Below are 20,842 nucleotides of genomic sequence, written 5' to 3'. Positions count from 1 at the left end.
GCATTCATTGAGCCCTCATGGTGTATGGAGAAGGAAGTGCTCCCTTCTGCAGAGCCCACAGTCCCTGTGTAGTTGCATCCTCAGTATATAGGGACCATTTGTTTGGGTTTCACCAAAGCTGGAGACTTTGCAGGTGCTCTACAAAGACCCTAGCAGGGTTATTTTCTCAATAAAATTCTGTTTTGACTGTGGTTGTTCTACAGCAAGGTGGAAAACAATGTTTATTCAGAAGCTGGGTGGATTTAGGCCAGCTCTGTCAGTTCAGAGCTCCTGGAAAATGCCACTGCATGGCTTCCTCTTACCATAAATCATTGATTTTATGCCTTGGAATGCAGGCAGAAAGCTTTCTGATAAGCCAGAGAGGATTCTATCTACTATAATAGAAGAAAATTTTCTCAGTTTTTTAAAAAAAATCTCATTTTTATGTCAGATCAGTGAAAGTTTCCAAACCAGATTTTCCTTTGGAGGAGGGTTTGGACTGAGGAAGGGGAAGTATTCAGCATATGTGCACAGCACTTCAGCACCAGGAATTGCTTAAAGGAAGTATGAATAGGGCTAGGTCTCAAGGAAAAAGCAGGATGTGTAGGTGGAGCAAAGCAAGCACAGCAAGTTTAAGTTACCTAAGAGTATTTCTTTCTTGCCAAAAAAATAAAATCTGATTATTTTTTTTTTAATTTACAAAAGCCACAATTCAGAATCTTTCCTGCTGAATCTGTTTTAATGGTCTTGTTCAGAACCCATGTTTTTATAATACTGTACTAAAAGATGGTACCAAAATTAGTGCTGTAAAGTTTTTTTCCAAATATCTGATCTCCTCTTTGTCTTTCCATAACTTTTAATTTAATTATGTTTTTATAGACCTATGTTAAAAACCCTAAAACCATGACATTGTCTTTGAAATAATACTTGGTGCTTGTATAGGCTTTAGGAAGAAGGTGTGGTTTTCATATTACTAAAATGTGTTGCCTCTTCAGCTGTACTGAGAGCTTCCTGTCTAACTCACTTTCCTTTTTCCTAAGCTGACCAATAACCTTGTGATACACTTGAACAGTTTCATATGTGTTGTAGTGAGTGCTTTTAGCAGTCTAATTTTTTTATCTTGTGTGCCCAGAAATTACAACTAGATAGTGAAAACTTATTCAGAGGAAGTAGAGGAAGTATTAGTTTTCTGATGCTTCCCCTCTGATGGTCTTTTTTTTCCTCTCACTGCTGTCTCCAATACAAACCTGAAATTTGGTAACACCACATTGGCCAAAATAAGCTGTCTTCTGCAAAGATCACCAGGCTGCACCAGAGCAGTTGGAGAGAACTGACACTGTCTTAATTGTGGTCTTGGGATAATCTTAATTTCCAGCCTAAATGATTCTGTGAAAGGTATGATTTGTGTTACAAGAAGATGCTTCAGGTTTTCTCATCCAATCATCAAGGTTACTGTAGGCTGACAAAAAGTAATGTTGTGGAAAGTGTGTTTTGTGAACTATGTCCGAATCTATATGTGGATCACTTTTGGGCAGGTTTCCAAGCGTGCCCATGTCTCTGAGCTGTGCTTCTACCTCAGCATTTCAGGTGGATGGTGACTAAAAGTGAAACCATGTAGTGTCTGTTAGGTGTCACCAAGTTAATGAGCCATCATATTTCTGATAGACTTCCATGCTGTGATTTTGTATATTCATTGGCCATCTCAGCAGGAGGCCAGGGCCAAAATAGCAGAGGAGCTGTAAGTCTCTGATTTAGCAGCAAAGGTCGAATGTCTAAATTATAACTGTCTGGGTGAGTGGAACTGGGAATTGTGCTGAGCTATGGTAGTTCTTTGACTCTTCTGAGCACTTTAGACACCACTTCTGTACTTTACTCCTGTTATTTTTTTCCCTACAATGAAATATTTATTTTATAAAGAGAGAAAAAGATATTTTGATACGCACCTTTTGAAAATATTAAGCCTAATTTTTCTGTGCGCCAGGGGGACTTTATCAGTCATCACTTGATCACTTTCAAGAAAATATTACTGAAATGTACTTGCTGTGTCTGTTAATTGATTGCAGAAGCAGCACAGCCCCTCCCCACCCCCATATTTATTTACAGATTTTGTTTTGCTTCTGTTTCTTTGAATTAGGGCTGTAAAGGGTGTCCTTGCTGGGTAAACGCTCCGTTTGAGCAGCGTGATTGTTGAACAGATGGCTGTGTGGATGTAAACAGCTCTTCAACTTCATGTTCAGTGTACTAAGTATCTGCACTACACAGTGTCCAGTGCACGTTAGTATATCATTAACCTCACTTTTAGCGCTACAGGGACTTTGTTTTCAAAGGGAATATTGCAACAGTGCTCCCTGAAAAAGTGTGTTTCATGATCCCCAGATAGCCTTCCTGTAGCAGTGTGTGGAGAAAATAGCACATTCTTCCATAACCCATTAGGAAAGAATTCTTAAGCATTTCAGCACAGGAACCACCATGTGGGCTCTGTCAGGCAAACCCAGAAGTTCCAAAAAGTAAGTGCAAATTTGATATACCAAATGTATAATTTAGATTACAGTATTTCAGTGGCACCAAGTATTCTATCATTTGGCCCATAGACTCAAGCCTGAGTTTAGCCTGAGACAGTCTCAACCTTCATAGCAAACTCAGGGGCAGAAAGTACAGCAGAAATTATCAAGTCTGTTGCTGTGCCCCAAGGTGAGATCTCTGTATCTATGTCATACCTGATAAAAGTTTGTCTGACTTGTTCTCAAAGACCTCCAGGGATGGAGATCTCTTAAGATCTCTCCAACCTCATCAGACAACTGTTCTACCAATTTCATAGACCCTATAATTAAAAAGCCTTTTTCCTAACATGCCATCTAAAGCTTCTGTTCTACAAATTAAACCTGTAGCTAATTGTCCTCTGACAAGTACTCCTGTACACTGTGAACAAGGAGAAGAGATTATTTTGTAGCTCTGCTTTCTCACATGAATTTCATTTCAAGGCAACATAAAGATTGCTGTATTTAAGCAGGAGACATGGTATTAAATCTTGATGGCAAGGACTGCAATTATGTGATAAGATGGAGCCAGCTTCTTTTTGGAGTTGCAACGGGTACAAGTTGGAACATGGGAAATCCAACCTATATGAATTCCCTATTTTATTTTTTTTTTCCCACCCTTTACTATAAAAATGGTCACATATTGGAACAGTTTGCCCAAGAGAGTTGCAGAATCTTTATGCTTGGAAATACTCAAAACAAAGCTGGATGAACCAGAGCTGCTTTGTGCAGGAGCACAGACTGCATGACCTCCCCAGCCACATTCCTTTCAGCCTAATTTGTGCTGTAATTCTCTGTCACAAAATTTTTCATCCAGTGTGCCAATTTACAAAAGATTTTTTTAGGAGTCCCATATACTTGATGAATATAAGTTGCTATTCTTACTGAATGTCTCTTATTTTGACTATAGTTTTAAGTTTTGCTAAAAAGTTGGAAATCAAAATTAAACCTCGAGTCTTAGTTAACTACATACTGCTTTCCATATAGCATGGGGTGGGGATTTATATTGTCATGGTTTTATTTTATATTGATTTCTTTTCAAAAATCTCATCACTTTAAATTTCATCACTAATTATCTAAGTAATGTCTTCTCAGGCTGTGAATTCCTGCTAAATTCCTGACTTATTAATTAGAAATCAGAGAGAGAGATGCTTTGTCTTTTGGGAGTCAAGGGAGATGGACTACTGCTGCCAACCATGAATTTTTGAAAAACCTGAGGGTTACTTGTGAAAACTGTTGCTGTTGCTGCCCACAGCAACAAATCAAAGATAAAACAAGAATGGTTTTGGAGTTTGTACAATCAGTATTTCTCTTGTGAAAGCTGAAAGCAGATCTTTTTCTCTTCAGCCATGATGTAGACTTTTGCTGAAATGGAATTTTATAGGTGGTACCTTTTGGTTTCCCAGGACACTTTCTTAAATTGATGGTTGGTGTTAACAGCTGTCTGTGTTGAGGAAGATATTTCAAGATCATCCCATCTAAAGTTCTGGTAAATTCCCTTGTCATACTGAAGATTTTTAGAAATCTATGCTTCCCTCTTTACTACTTCTTAAAAAAAGGGATCATGAGCAGGGAACTTTGTTTCAGGATGGGTGGGAAAAAAGAAAAAAGATTAAACCTTGGTCTGTTTAGCTCAGAAAACCAGCAGGCAGATGAAGCAGAAGTGTGATGCCAGGTGCTATAATTTGCCAATTGAATGTAAGTGCAGATGGAAATCACACTGTCTCATCCTATTCCCAGTGTACTGTCACCTTCTCCACTGAAAAGGTAAATTTCACCTTCTTTTTTTCCCCAAGCTTCAAGAAATTGTCAAATAAAGAAGAACAGAAGTTGTTTTGTTTGTGAAAACATATTAATTAAAAGGCAATGAAAGTGTAGTACTGGAAGACTTTGGGGAAAAGAACAGAAGACAGACAATTACATTCTGTTCTCTGGCTCCACAGTAGCCCTTGTAGTAATGAGGTGATTGTTGCATGCTCAAAAGTGAATACCAGTTTTTAATCTTTGATCAGAGCTTTAAAATAATTTAATTAGAAAATTCAGAAGGGAAAATTTTGCAATTTTGAAAATGGTGTGAAGAGAAACTTTTAAATTAAGAAGTTAATTTTGTCATTCTAGAGACTTTTCACACAGTTTAAAATGCCCTGTGAATGTGACCTAGCAGAAACTTGATTTCAAATTGTACGTCCTTTTTTCTACCTTTTCATTTGAAATGGTCACCCTTACTACTTTATCTGCTGTTCTTGTCAGGGAATCTATCTCTGCATACTTCCTCAGATTTTAGGAGAATACTGTAGAGTTTCAGAGAATGTTTGTTTCATCTTTTCTTTCCTCATCTGACAAATTAAATACACATTAATGACTCCTTGCTGTTTCAAGAATTCAAATGGGTAAACAAATTTTTAAAGTCCCAGTGGTGAACTTTGAACAGATGCTGTCTTTCCAAATGTTAAATAGTCATTGACTTTAAACAGGTTTATTTTTAAAAATGCAAAACTGATATAGTTTGACTAAAAGTCCTTTCCTGTTGTTTAACTTTTACTCCTGATTATGAAGATGCCATGATTTCATTAGTTTTCTAGTTACTCTTGTCTTCCGGGGTTGCCATGACCTGATTTTTTTATGTCAAACCAACCAGAGAAATGCGGATGTGGAAGGAAAACTTCACAGTATTAAAAAGCCAAAATATTCAGGTTAATTGGGTATTCAATTATGAATTCATCTTTAACTTAAATTCCCCCAAAACCTCAAGTCACTCTTTGTTTCTTTTTGCAGAGTTTTTGCTTTTTCTCATTAGTTAAAAGGTACTTTTTAGTAAAGACTAAATAGTTTTTTACAATGGTGGACCTCCCTTACATCTTCTATACCACCATTCTGATTACTGGCTTACATAGGAAAAACCCACTTTAACCATGTATTTTTTCAATCCATTTGTGTCATGAACAGCAGTGGACTTCTAGGGGTTCTTATTGTGTATTTCGCTGTCTGATAGTACTTTTGCCTGAATTTTTCTTAATGCCATTCTAATTTCCTTAGATAAGTCTTGTTCCTAACCAATGTCTCAGTATGTCCAATAGTTTTTCATTAGATTTCCATAAGTATTGCCTGTTAGTTGCAAAAGCCTAAAAGATTTTCCTCATAGTACTTGAAAAAACAAAAGCTTATTTCACATGTGGATTTAAGGCACCTCAGTGTGTCTCACTCACTAAAATAAAAGTGGGAGATTGCACCAAATATGCTTTAACCTCCCAGAGAAAGAAAATCTGTTGAAAAACCTGCATTTAATGACTCACTGTGGGGATGAACTAGCCTGCCACCAGCCCCAGCTATATCACTGTGGATTTTGCTTAGCACACAGAATTTATATGCTGTGTCGGTGTTCAGATTGAATGAGATGCTCATAATTGTTAAATGAAATGCAGCCATCTCAGCTGTATTGGAAGGTCAAAGCTAAGGCTAGGAATAAAATTAATTTTCCTGTAGTATAGGTGGCAGTGCCTAAATGTGCTACTTTGTGCGCCCAGCACTTCAGCCTGAAGCTGTTAAATGATTTCTAAATCCCAGCAAACAGAAATTCAGGAGCAGTGCCGTGACCCTTTCCCAGATGAGTAAATCGGGATGCTGGGCTTAAATGACTTGTTGGAAGTCTCTGGGGTGAATTAGTGATGATCCTAAATCAGGGATGGCAGGCCGTCTTCTGCCACAAGTACAGGAGAGATGAGGTGGTGGAAGTGTGTCCGTGCAGGAGGCAGGATGTTCTCCCAGAGCCGCGGGACAGGCGGCCTGAGAGGTCCCTGCGCGGCTGTCTGGAGTTTCTGCTTCGTAATGAGCATTCATTCATGGCGAGGGAAATCTGAAATGTCTGGCAGTTGTGGCTGGAAGCGAATGCTTTGTTCAGGGAGATCTGTGTTTTAATGCTGTTAATGTTTTCATTTCGCTCATTAGGGCAATAAAAGAGGTTGTATTTTTGGCAGAGAGATGTAGGCCTTGCTGAGGGAGAACCTCCGGCAATTCAAACTTCAGCCACCCAGCTGCCGAGCAAGCGTGGTTCACGAGGGTGGCGGTTCCCTGCTGGTGCAGGAGATGAGGAAAACCGAGGCAAACCCAGCGAAGCACTCCCTCCTCAGGGTGCTGTTGTGCCACCTCGGGGGATTGTTCACACTGGTGGCGAGCCCTGCGCCCGCCTGCCGAGGTGCAATTACGGCGGATGTCTGTGCCGCGGCCAGGAGTGAATTACAGCCTGGAAAACACACCTCGGCTGCTGCTGAATAAATCAGCTGAGATAAGAATCCTGCCTGCGACATGGTGGCAGGATTCATCATGGCATCGTGGGCTTGTCTCCTGAGCCCCAGCTGCCAGGCTTCTGTGCAGCAAAGTGGGAGCACAGTGCCCAGACACAGCGTCATTTATCGCTGCCGTCTCCTCCGTCACCCGATTGAAGTCATAATCTCATTTCACACTCTGCCACAGCGGCCTCGTTGCATGTGAGGGCACAGCTCCATAGGATAATTCAGGTTGAAGGGACCCCAGAACGTCATCCAGTCCAGCTTCAGTTCAGCTACAAGGTCAGGCCAGGTTACCCAGGGCTTGCCCAGCAAAACTCAGAGTAACGAGTTGTCAGAGGACTAAAAGCTAATTAAAGCTTCATGAAGCATGTCACAAGCACGAAAGCTCACAGAGAGTGGGAAAGGGGAGGCAAGGGGAAGACTGATGACAGTTAATTACAAGAGGAGTGGAAAGACAGCACTGGAGCAGGAAAATTTTTATCCTTGCATCAGCGAGGATCTCAGAGGCGATCTGGCAGGTAGGTAGGTTTCCATCCAGAAACTGTGTTCTTGGTGAGCCTGAGAAACTATGCAGACTGCTGTGACACTAAGATGACTTTTTTAATTTATTTTTCTTCAACTGATGACGTGAAATGTAGGTAAAACAAGAGTCACTGGTATTCCTGCAGTGTTGTGAATATCAAACTGCTCAATCTTAATTGTGACACAGCATCAAATGCTCTAGGTCAAGGTCAGCTAGAGGCCCTGGCTGTTGAAAACTGGTGGGATGTACCATGGAAAGGATTACTTTCTATATACCCTGCACCCTTTTTGTTTTTTCCTGAGCATTCACTGGGGGCTTCTGTCAGACTGGGACAGAGGCATGGGGAATGGTAAGTGAAAGTTCCTGTGGTGCTGGCTCGTGGAATTGCCACCGTGCTGCGTGTTCATCAGGCACTTGTGCCTGAAGGCTCCTGCTGTGCTAGAGGCTTGCTGGCTTTCGTAAAGTAAAATCATGTGCTTTCGTCTCAGCAATTTGAATACGGCACCATCTTAAAATACAAACTTCAAAATCTCTGCAGCAGGAACAGTGCTGTTTGTAAAATGACTGAACAGTGCTTCAGACTTTGAATTGAGATTTTGTGTGCAAATGATGAAATACCAATAGCTCAAGCTGTCTGTTATGGCAAAGTGGAGCAGGAGGGAGAATATATGGAGAGTAGAATTGATTATTATTGAAGGGAAGAAAGAAGGATTTGCATAGTTTCTGTGTTAGGACTTAATACACACATATGTCTTCAAATAAACACAGTGTAAATGTTCTCTGTGGCTTTTTTTCATGCAAGACGCTATTTATGGTTAAAGGTATGGAAGGACCCTTTCATATTAAAACTTCCTGTTCTTTTGATTTACCAAAAGTTAAGTAAAGAAAGGAAGATTAAAGAGGAAGGAAAGTCTAAATAGATTTCTGTTTCTGGAAGCAGAGACTACAAAACAGCTTTTCAAGCAGGGCATAAATTATGCTCACAAATAAGCAGCACAGTCTTTACAAGTGTTATGTCTCAGAGCTGCTGGGAGAAGACTTTCACATGTAGAGATTTAACTATGTGTCATGTCTCAGTTCCTAATAGGAGAAAAAAACAAACAAACCCTCCACTAGTTTCTGAATACAAATGGTTTTATAAAATGGGAAAAACCCCACCAAACAAAACAACAGCAACCAAAAACACTTGCAAGACTAAACTGTTGTCAAGTTTTTAATGCAACAATTTCCTTTATAGTTAATATATTTAGTTGTTAACATCATAGATATTTTAATGATTAATATAAATGTTTACAGCTTAAAAGGGTTGTGCAGAGAGAAGAATTAAGAGGTGTGTGCATTTCCTGCACTGAGGTACTCTTTTAGATTTGACAAATCTGTGTGAATGGTACAAATCACAAATCTACAGAGAAGTGCATTCATTCCCTTAAAGTTGAATTAAAATCTGGTGTTGAAGAATGCTGAGGTTTTAGTCAAAGTGGAGGAAGAAAATATGACAGTAGAACTTTGATGCTGACATGGTGAATCATTCACTCATCAAATTTTGGAAATAATTTTATTTTCTTGTTTCTGTTTCGTATTTCCTTATGCAAAGTACTCAGTTCCTGTGAGATAAAGTTAATTATTTAAGAAATTCATTCCAGGCTTGTGTGTTACTTGTCTAATATTGAAGACAGCAGCCAGAGCTGCAGATGTCCTGTGGAACATCTGCAAGCTTCACAGTTGGCATCTTCATTTCCAGGGGTGGATTTGGGTAGAGTTGACGTGTAAAGTGGTAAATCTCTGATCCCACAGGGGTGACTACACCCCTTTGTGATGCATCAGCTGTTGATCAGCGCAGTACGTGGGGAGCAGGTGGAGTTTGTCACAGGTGGGATGCAAAAAGGCCAGAGTTTGACTTAGTCCACTTTTAAAAGTTCACTTAGAAATTCAGTGTGGCTGTACAAGTGTCCCGCCTGTACAAAAAAAAATGGAGGTTGTGTGGATTTCTGAAGGACCAATTAGTGCTGTTCAATTTCTGTCCTCACTTAAACAATTCCATTTTCAACACATGCATCTTTTAATATTAAAAAATTGCATCTGCTCTGTATTTAAAGGGTGAAAAAGCATTGCTTGAAGTTTAAAGACCACTGGTCCAGTATCACTAAATACATATCTTGAAAGTTCTTAAGAAAGTGCTGTTCCCCAAGGATGAAGCTGAGTTCATTAAAACACTTATTAACATGATCCTAGATGGCCTATTAACAAATAAGCCTTCTGGCTTGTTTAAGATTACTTCAAGTGGAGATAGGATTGGTCACCTAGTGGAAACAGTAGCTTTCTGTGTAGATTGGATGGGTAGGTGTTGCCCAATTTGAAACAATTACTCTTATCCAAATGTATTGTTGACACAACTAAAATTTGCATAGGCGGTTTTGTTCGTGTTCTTTCCCACTCCTGTTGAGCAGGATAGATTTCATCTGAGAAAAGCTTGGGTAACTTTAATCTATGTTAATAAACTGGGTTGAATCAGGAATTGAAATTACAAGGGTTGTACTGTAAAGATAAAATAGGCAGCAATAGCCTATGGCACTCACTACAAAGGGTGGGGATGGCGGGGAGGTGCTTCCCAGAAAACTTCAGTCCAGGGGAAAAAAAAACCATTTTCAGATTGTGAAGCTGAAAATGTGGTGTTTGTGAAGCCTTCCAATGAAGTTGCATCATCCTTTTGGGCAGATGGTCTTGACAGAAGTAACATGAGCTTGGACAGCAGTCCTTGCATCTCTGAGAGGAACTGGCACGGGGGAAATTCAAGGGGATAAATTGGTGAGGAACAGAACTTGCCTTGCCTCTGGGTGCAGATGCTCAGCTGAGTTGAGGGAAGAAGTGAACATGTGGCTGGAATGAGGTGAGGCCCTGCCTTGGTGCTGCTTCATTTCAGTTCAGTGATAGGGCCCATGGGCAGCTCAGAAGGTCAGAGGTGCAGGGGCTGTGCTCTCTGTAGGACTTTGCAGTGTGGAAAGCCAGGCAGTTTGAGTGCTGAAGACAACAAATCCATTTGGAAACAGCTGTCCAGATGAAGGAGAGCTGGCCAGAGCGTTCAGCATCAGGTTGCTGATAGGGTAATAGGTAGGATTGACCTCTGGGATGTCAGGTGAGTTTATCCCAATTCTGTTCCCGATTCTCCTCAGTTTTTCTGAGTGTGTTTGTGTTTGGCTGCGGTGTTCCTGTCTAGATTGGCAAGCTGAGCACTGTTCTCTCAAGCACATGGAGGTTTGTTTGTGAAGCTGTGCTTTCTGAGGGGATTAGTCTGAAGTGTGAAATAACTGTTCCTTCCTTCTTCCCCATGTTTTTTTATGGCAGTTGAAGCAATTGTTGCCATCTGTCCTGTATTTTTTCCCACTGTGGATGCTTTGGGAATATTCTAGCCTGTGTTAGTCCTTTTTACTTTTTGTGGAATGGGGACCTCTTTGGTACAAAAGGAGAAGACAGCAAACAGTGGGGTTTAACCTTTTTAAATGAGAGATCTCCTGGAAGGAATACAATGCATAGGTGCAAGTTAAAATCAAGGAATTTGGAAATGTGTGAAAATGACAGGAACCATCATCTTTGTGTGCTTTTTATATTTATCTTAGGCTTGTCAAAATGAAGAGAAGAATCATTCCACAGAAGAACTTAGCAAGTCTGAAATCCAGGAGGAGCTGAAAAAGGCTAATAGCCTTCCTAGTTTGACTCCTGGAATCAAAACATCAGATAAAGACAAGCAACCCCGAGAAGGCTTTTTTCATTTCCTTGGAAGCTTGTTTAATATTGCATCAAAATCTTCTTTGGTGGAATCTAAACCCTCTACCTTCCAGGATGAACCCAACAGATGTGAAAAGGATTTACACAGCACAAATACCTTTCCAAAGGACATGCAGCCAAAGCACCCGAAAATTGAAGAGCCTACATCTAGAAAAAAAGAGGATTCTGTAAATAAAGATGATGCCATCTTAAATAGTATTGGGAAAGATAACACAAGGGATATTCAAGGAGGCTGGAACCAATCCTCAGATACAGGAAAGTAAGTTTTATAATTTATTATTAAATATACTGATGTTTGTGTGTGCGTGTACAGAACCATGCTGACCGAGTTCTGCTGACTGTATGAGAAATGTCTGTCATTTCTAAGGGTGGTTGGAGTGTTCCTGACTTGACTTTGTGCAAAACACCAGTAGCAACTGCCCTAAATAGATCAGAAGGGGAGAAGTCAACTGCAACAAAATAAAACTTGAAAGAAGTCCTTTAGAAGTCTCCTGAATAGATGTGGTGTTTACAAATATATTAAGAAAAAAAGAAGTGTAAAGAGCTTATTTCCCTCCATATTATGGCCTATATAAAGGCTTGAATGATTGTCCTTTATATATCTCAGCAGTTCAGTAATCTACTTCTTCAAATAAGATTTTCCCACTTTTAAATTATCTTTCCTAGTTTGACTGGATGATTTTTTAATTTTTTTTTTAACCCTGGTTCTTTGGGGTTTTCCTGTGATGTAAAGAAGGTTATGTAAAGCACTCAATTTAAATTAACCCAAACATGGAACATTCTTTATAGTCCTCTAGTATTTTTAAAAGAAGATTTAAAAAAAAAGTTGTGGCAAGGGCACCACTGTGTGTTTGAGAGTAGAAATGTTAAAGCACTGGCTGTGGTCAACACTGTGTTGTATAAAACGTTACAAAACATTTTATGACTGTCATAAACATAGATACTAGTTTTCCAAAATAATTTGTAGCTGTTACATTGAAAATTTGGCTACATGTGGGTCAGCACAGCATAGATTTGGAGTTAGGTGTTAATGTATACCTGTCCAGTTTTTGATGGGTGCGTAGAACATGTGTGTAGAACATGGACTTGTTTGTGGGCAGTGGATCTGAACTCAGGCTTTCAGTATAGCCCAGAATATTTATTTCAAATTTAAGCAGAAATGGTGATTGGGAGTAACCAGTAAGTCTATCACAGTGCTCCTGCTTGCAATGTAGAATGGCAGGATGGCCACACAAAAAACATCTTTTTTTTCTTTTAAATTTAATTTGAATTGTGCTCAGTCTGTTTATTGGTGGCATGTGAAGAGTTTCATCCCCATGTAGGAGGTCAGAGACAGCCAAAATAGCTGTTTTATATGTTTATAATATGGAAATTTAATTCCCATACTGGGGATGTCTCAAACACTCTGATCATTATCATGCCAATGCCAATCAGTATTGGCAGAATAATGGTCTGAAGCTTTATGCTATAAATGCAGTGGCTGATCAGGGTGTGAACAGGTGATGTGATACCTATTTAGGCGAAGTTAAAACTGTATTTCCACCTTCAGAAGACAGTAATTAATAGTAATAATGGTTGTGTTCTTGTGAGCACTCTGGTTTACCCAGACGTGGTCAACCGGTTTTTATCCCAGATTCTTATCATGGTATCACCCATCTGACTGTGCTTTTTTCAAACTGCAGCTCAGCAGCATCACTGCTTTGATCAATGCAGAAGAAGAGTTCTCCTTGCCTTAGTTGTTCCCTGGAGAGCCCAGGAGTGAGGTTTTTATTCGGTCTAGTTCCTGAGCAAACTGTGTGTTCCCTAAAACCTGTTGGACAGACTGGGTTGCTGCATCAGTCTCTCACTACTCTTTGCTGTTTCTGTAGTATGTCCTTCACTGTGTATGCACAATTTACAGGGTAAGATGGATCTCATTCCCCTTTTTCTTGTGAATTCTGCATAAAAATGTAGGTTAATAAAATAAGACATTTATCACAGTCTGAAGAGTTTGGAAAGTGTGAGTCTTAATTCAGTAAAGTGACCTCTTTGCTCTGTGCAAAAATTTTTCATTTTTTTTTTGTTTTCCTGAAATCAAAGTTAGAGTTGGAATTTTCAATTGGCCATCCTTTGACACTGTCCTGTTCTGTTAGATAATCTTTACAAACCAGTGTAGATTTTTTTTCAGTATAGTTCATGTGTCTCATGGCTAGGCAAGCATGAAAGAATGTGTGTCGCTAGTTTGGAGCTAAGGCTGGATTGGCCTATATACAGAATGAAAAATATGGAAAATAACTTTTTAAAATGGAAGAAAAGTTGTATTTTTTTTGTCATTGTATCTGTTGTAAATTAGGGCAAACGTTAAACCAGTCTGTGTCCTTTTAAACTCATTCTCAAAAGTACAGTTCTTCCCTTTTTGGCTTGGGATACTAACAAGTTAGACAATCTCTGTGTAACTTTAATTATGTTTTTCTCTGCCTGACCACACAATGTGAACTGCTCTTCTGAAGCAATTAGAAAAGAAAAATAGGAATGACTGCAGGGAAGCAGAGGCTTGCATTGTTTACCTTTCTAAAAAGTTTGAAATAACTGGGTTTTTTTTTGCTTTTATGGAAGTGGTTATGCTGGATTTGTTCTCTTTTAATTTATAAAAGTTTAAAGGATGTAGAGTAGTTTATTCTCTCCAGTACTAGCTGGTTTTTTTTACTAAATATTAACTAGCTGGTATTCAATTAGCATAGCTAAACAGTAAAAATGCTCTTGGTTGCTGCCAGTTGGCTAAAGAGTCTTCTTGGGTGGGAGTGGGTGCTGCAAGCACATGAGGAATGATGGGGAGAAGGGGTAAAGACATAGCACAAAGCTACAGGAAGGTGTGGAAACCATGAAGAGCAAAAATGATGTGAACCTAAAAGTGACAGAGTCCTAAAAGCTAGTGAGCCATTTAAAGCTGAAGGTATTGATTCCATCAATTGTTGCATTAAACTGCAATTTTAGCATTTCCTGTAGAGGCAGGATGTAGCAGAGAGCTTTACAAACCCTTGTGACCACTGCATTATTAATCTTACAACAGTTTCCTTTGTCATGAGGAAGATGTAAATGAATTTATTAATTCTAAACTACACACCAGTCTGTGGTTGGTGAGGAGGTTGCAGTGATAAGTGAAAGAGGGATGGCTGCTAGATTACATAATCCCCATTAGAGTTGTATAATAAAGAAAGCCTAATCCAAACAACCTTTCAGATTTTAAAAACCTACCAAATGGTCTCAGATGTCTCTACTCAGAGAACCTCGTTCTCCTCATAGCCTTAAAGCAATATTTGGTGAAATACAAGGATATCAGAGTGCTCTGACCTGTAAACTGAGGTTAATTTTGCCCTCAGTGGGAGGTCTGGCACTTGGTAAAGACTCAAGTTTCCAGGCCTTGAGCCAAGGAAATGGAATTCATGAGCTCAGTCTGTGGAGTATTTTTGAGGGACAAAATGTGTAGGTCACATTTATTCCTCCATCACCCTGGCTGGTTGGCTCAGAGGTAATTTGTACCTCAAAGGCTCTTGCTCCTTTAATCCCAACAGTGGCAAGTGGTAGAGGAGCACAAAAGACAAAACTGTGTTAAATTTGGCAAAGTCTCTAGACAACAATTACTGTGGACAATAATTGCAGCACAGAAGATGGGTGAGGAGAGTTGGGCTGTCTCCAGTTATTTCATCCCTTAGTCTTCCATTTCTTTCCCATGGTTGAAGGCTTCTTTGCCTTGAAGAAGTGATGGGGAGCAAGCAATTGCAAAGTAGGGTATTTGCTACTTTGTGTAAAAAAACCCTCTTAGGTAAGATGGTAGCTTCTGCCTATTCTGGGTAGAATAGTCCCCTGGCAGACTGGTAGGTATAAAAGTGAAAACTTTATGCTTACTCTTGGTCTTTGCACTCCTTAATGATGGTAAAAGCCAACCTTTAACTGATGAAATAAGCCCTAAAAATAAAACCATGGAACAGTGGGGGTGCACTTCACCTCATTTCTCATTGCTGAAAGTCTGCATGACAGAGATGATGGTTTCATAAAGTAGGTGACAAATATATAACCCAGATTTGCCCCATTAGCTTTCTTTCCTACAGTGTAGAATTCTTTCACTTTCATATATATTGCCTGTCACTAAAAAGCAATAATTTGGCTTCAAAATTGAGAATGGACTTCCTGCAGTGAATACCTTCCATCTTCTCAGGAATCCCAGTGGTGGTAATGGATGGTACCTTGTGCAGGTGACTGAAGACAAAACTTTGGTGTTTTCCTTTCCCTCTGCCCCGAAGTCTGATGACCCAGACCTGTTCTATTGACTGCTTGCCATTTGTCTACCTTCCAGTAGATTTTTTATTTTTTTTTTGTAATATCCAGTAACAATAAGTGGATGTGGCTAACAGTGATGTGCAGAACAATAGTGCCTGTGAAACTGCACAGCTTGTTCTGGAGGTCAGCAAGGAGGAGCTTTATTGCCTTGCTGAACATCACTGAAGAGGCAAAAATCGAAATTGTACCTATTCTGAATGTTTTGATTAAATAATCCTGATTAAGACTCTAATAGTCCAACTGCAAGGATTTTTGAACTGTAGGTAAAAGAGGGGAGGGAGTGATTTCAAAAGCAGATGTTCAAAACATGCATTTACATTTCACACCCTACTAAGAGCCAGGAACTAGGAATCATTTAGTGAGAGCATTGCAAGCAATTTCATTCAAAAGGGGAGGTAGCCCTGAGTAGAAAGGCATTTCAGTCCATTTGCAGTTCTGCTATGTTATACATTACTGGCTTTTGTGAGGGAATGGGGTATTTTAATTAATTTTTAAGTCAACTAAACCTGTTGCTATACATCTAATTGATGTATATTGGTATTAGCAATTAGTATTTCCCACCTTGCTACTGTCAGCAAATCCTGCCCTTTTATTTTGATAGAAATACATCTGATAAAATCCTTCAGGTTTACATAATTCTGCTTAATAGGTTTGTTTCAGAGCTTGTAATTCTCCTTTGTGTTGCTTGTCAGAGGCAAGCTTGTGGTGATAACAAAACACAGCCCTTAATTTGTTTGATGGATTGTTGTGTATTGTAGTTTTGATTTCAGTCTGTAGCAGCAACATTCATCTTTCCCTATAGATGCCTTTGGCAGAAAATCAAGAGTAAATGAACGGAAATGCATCACTTGATTCCAAGCAGTATTCTATCAGGTAATTCCTGAGGAGGAGTGGGGAAGCTGCTGCTCTTGGTTTGTTGGTGTTGGTTTGTTGATCTTTTGATGGCTTTCTGGCCATGGAAATGCAGTGTTGTTCAGTTGCTGGTGCTCAGGTGGACAGGGAGTCATTGCTGACAGTGACTTGCTGCCACTTGAGAGGGGAATAAACTACCTGGGCAGCTCCACCCTTGCAGGTCAACCAAATACCACCCAAAATTAGAAGGCTGTCCCAGGGAAGGAGCAGGATCATCCTGCCCCTGATTTCCTGGGTGAGCTGTGGAGGATGGTCGCTCTCAGGGCTGTGCTGCGGGAGAAATGCAGGCCCCAAAGCATTTCTCTACCTGCCAGAGAGGGGTGCCTACCCAGAGATGGGATGTGGTCCAAAGGAAAAGTTCTTGTTGGTGCCAAAGCAAAGATCTTTGTGTTTCTGAAGAATGAAACTTTATATTTTAAGAGTAATTCTTAACAGATGTGTGATGCAAAATGGAGCTAAATAAATTAAGTCAAAAACTAATTCACTGGATTGTTTTTTTCCACTGAATTTTTGGTTTTTAGCAGGGTTGTTCAGCTGTGCAATATATTCAACTGAGTCAAACCCTTTGCTTTCCCTACCACACCTGAAGCTACACTCTTGCTTGAGGAGGGTAAAGGGATGCCCTGGCTTTGATTCTTCATTACATCCCAGAAGAGGCCAAGAGGAGTGGTTTTCTTCAGCCTTAAGATGAGAAACTGAGGGGAGCCCTCACTGCTGTGCCCAGCTCTTGCACACCAGTGAGCAGCAGCAGCAGCTCTGCTTGTCCCTGCTCCCTGAGAGGGGCAAGTCCCAGGCACCTGAATCCCTGAGTGTGACAGAGGAAAAGGCAGGGGCAGCAGGTGAGCATGGTTCCCATAGGTATGGGGTAGGAGGGCTGGCTGCTGCCAGGTACTGGGAAAACAGGGCAGGGAAGAGCTAGGAGTGATCCCAGGCCCTTTGAGCTGGTCTTGGTCTGGCAGCTTCTGGTGTTCTGGGTCAGCCTTGATGTGTGCTGTCTTCCTTCAGACTCAAAGAATAGGTTTTCCCAGATGTGATAGATAATCAAGAAGTACTATCCTAAAGGGCAAGGGGAAGGAAAAACATTCCATCCAAGGTCACAGGGACTGTGTTTGCTTTTATTAAAATTGTCGTTGGGTCTTAATTGCCCTTATGGAACATTAGCTTTGAAATTTCCTGCAGAATCAACTGTGTGTAAATCACTTTGTTCAATCAAACTTTTGACCTTTTCAAACATACATTGTGACGTCCCAGGACATTAAATATTTCAGACTGCAGATTTAAATCATGAAGCTATCCCCTCTGGCTAAAAATTTTTCTTTCATCTAAGTTGTGTATGGCAACTATTCAGTTAGCCCACAGTGTCTTTTTTCCAGCTAGTCTTTTGTTTCTCCCATTTATTAATATCTTACCATGAGCATAGGAACCAGCTGGCTGACTAAGCTGGATTCCACTGGGTGTTTCAATGTGACTTTAAGACGCTTTTTTCTAGATGAAGTACCTTAACATATTTTTTTAAAAAGCTATCAGTTAACTATACAGTGGAATAAAAGCTAAGTGGAAAAAAATTTAAATAAACAACAGTGTAATTTTAAGATGGTCAGGGAGAGGTAGCCAAGTACCAAATCTAGATCAGTGATTTTCAGCCTGTAGCCTGCAGATCCCTCTGGTAGCTCCCTCTGTGGGGTCTATGAGAAGAGATCAAGGGAATTTTGCATGCATGGATATGCTTGTAAAAGCAGCTGACTGCTGGACTGGGGAGAAAAATACCTGGAAGAGTGAGATATGAGGGGAAAATTCACCATGGCATGTTTTGGGAGAGGCAGGCTGGGCAGCAGTGCCCTGCTGTGCAGATGAACTGTGTTGCTGGGGACCTGAGATGCTCTATCAGCCTGCGTGGTCTTCCTGCACCTTTTAGGAAATGCATAGGGCTCTCTCCTTTCTGCATTACTGTTTGGCACAAACAGGGTTAGAGGGATTGCCATCTCAATGGAGAACACTTGAAAAAATGCAAACAATGTGTTCTTTATGGGTGCACTGGAATGAGGCATTTAAGGTAGCAGGTTTCCTCCTGCTTCTGGCCTTCCAAATCAACAACTCTGTTTTATAACCACTGCCACTTTGGGCAAGTTACACAAGATGTCTGTCATATAAAATGTCAGAACATGTTCCCCTCTCCTCCTTGAGTTAGTCCCCCTTTAACTTTTTATATCTTTTTCACAATAGAAGAAATATCTACAAGCACCTACTTTTGACAAATTTAATGTAACTCATGTTGACATACTCTCTTGTTGCTGTCAAAGTCTTTTGTGAAACTGATTTAAGGCTTTACAGGGAATTGAATAGCTTCCTGTGAGGACAGGAAAGAAGGAATCTTCTACAATTTAAATATGTGACAGAATACACACTGGGTTCTTTGTGTATAGCAAGGCTTTCATCTGCATCCTCACATGAGCTGAAAAAAAATTTTTGGGAAGAGTTTTAAGTTTCAAAATTATATATTATTTTGGTGATCAGAAATGAAACAAGTCTCTAGTGACACTTCCAGAAGATTTTTTTTTTTGGTGGCATAGCCTGCTTCTATATTTGTTTCATAAGACTTACAGCTGAGTTGCTGGTTCTGCATAGGAACATGGGTTTTCATTTTTTAAATGTCTTGTTGTTGCATGGGAGCATTCAGAGTGAACATGCTTCTGTGTGGTCTGAGAGGAAATGCATTAGGACTAAAAGGTCTGCTGGTAAATTTTTTTATAGTTATATATGTTATAATTTTTATAATTTGCTGATCAGCAAATTCTTTACCAAAGGGCAGAGACCCTGAAGTTGCCCTGTCTGTGGAGGAAAGGTTGGTCCTGGTTGAGAGCAGAGCTCACTGACAGAAGTCTTGGTAGAGTGAAGCCTGCAGGAGGGCAGAGTTGCGTTTTGGTAGACACTGGCACAGGCTGGGGCTCTGCAGCTGAAGTGGGGCTGGAGCCAGTGCTCCTCAGGATTGGGTTTGTGCACAGTTCTCCAAAGGGCAAATGGCCTGCAGTCTTGCTGACTTCAAATTGATCAATTGGAGCATAAAATTCTCTCAGAAGACAAGCAGAGAGCAAAAAGGAATTGGGAGAAATCACAAAGGCAAAAAAAGCTTCTGAGTACTTTTTTTTTTTTTTGTCTGACCATCTGTAATAAATATTGGTTTGGGGGGATATGTAGTTCCAATCAGTGTAGATACAGAACCCAATCATGCTGGATTCACCTTGTCATCCTTCTGTAAAATTTATCTATTCATCCCATATCTGGATGCTTTGGGTTTCAGAATTTCTGAGTTCCCATGAAAAGGCAAAGTTGGGCATGGGAGACAACTGGAAAAAAGTGTTCCACGTTTCTTCTGGAATACTGGTTCTCACCACATGTTTGTCCATAAATCTGAATTCTCCCCACTGGATATCACACAAAAATAGAGAAAAAACACATATAAAATAAATTAAATAAATTAGACAAAAAGATATAAAAGACACTCAGTAAAAGCTAATTATTGTCAAGCTGTTTATTCATAGCCATGCCTTGGTTTTGGTGAAAGTGAGTGTTTGGCATCCTACAGTATCATTTATATGCTCACTTCAAACGTGTCATTACAGTTGATCTGTTCAAGAATCCATAAAAACTCCTTTTCATTTTTGAGAAATGGTGTCAATATGTGTACTGCTTGTTTTTTTAAAAGAAATTTCATCTGGATTCAGGGCACTTGTAGGACAACTTTTATTTTTGAGGTTGCCAAAGTAGAGAGGAGCTGGTGGAGTTTGTAAAAGCTTAATAGTGATTATTTAAAGCAGGAAAGGTTACTCAGTGAGGTTAATTCTGAATAAGAGCATGATCAGGTCTTACATTCTTAAGACTTATTTTTAGTATGACTATGACTGATGCTGAGTAAATACACTGTGCTGCAGAACTCAACAGATCCTTCTCACATTTTTAGGATCTCTGGAGTTTTAGAAAATATTAGAATAAAATTTTCTGTGGAAAATGACGGGGGTTTTTTGTTGTTGTTGTTTATTTTTACTACCCTTTTTCTCCACTGTGTTTTGGTTTTTATCACTCAGAAATGTTTATGTTTCTTCGGAGGGTTGTGAATCCTCAAGTCAGCTGTTTTAACAAATGGAGTGTGTGATGTTTAGCAGCTACCACTGCTGGTATCTCTGGAAACCAAGCTAGTGCTATAGAAGACTAAATGCAGGCATCTAACTTGGCAAGCTGGGAGATGTGCTATTTATACAGGACTTTCCTATTTCCCCTGTGACTTAGTATACCTGGCCAACAAACCCTACATTGAGATTTTGCTCCATCAGAGATGACTGTGAATTTAATCCCAATACAAACTAAATTTTCAAGTTCTTGCAAAGTCTGAGTTCCCATATTAATGTATTTTGGCATTAGCCTAAAAGTACCTGACAGTATAAAACATGCATATAAATGACTGTTTATATCTCTTCTTTAATGTTTATGAATATGAATAATTTCACATT

At 39.8% G+C, this 20,842-nt stretch overlaps 1 protein-coding gene across 2 annotated transcripts in view; it reads left to right on the top strand.

Annotated features, from left to right (window-relative positions):
• CRYBG3 (crystallin beta-gamma domain containing 3) overlaps positions 1 to 20,842 on the top strand; it is an 82,157-nt gene that overhangs the window by 15,697 nt on the left and 45,618 nt on the right. For both annotated transcript variants that reach the window (XM_014253559.2, XM_014253558.2), the window contains exon 3: positions 10,940 to 11,367. In XM_014253559.2, coding sequence (XP_014109034.2) covers positions 10,940 to 11,367 — 428 coding nt within the window. The remainder of the gene's footprint in view (positions 1 to 10,939; positions 11,368 to 20,842) is intronic.

Source organism: Pseudopodoces humilis, chromosome 2 (assembly GCF_049639895.1).
Source record: "Pseudopodoces humilis isolate 2021_Gansu_Grassland_sample_001 chromosome 2, ASM4963989v1, whole genome shotgun sequence".
Lineage (NCBI taxonomy): Eukaryota > Metazoa > Chordata > Aves > Passeriformes > Paridae > Pseudopodoces > Pseudopodoces humilis.
Note: the sequence above shows the minus strand (reverse complement) of the source record. Positions and strands in the feature narration are given on the sequence as shown.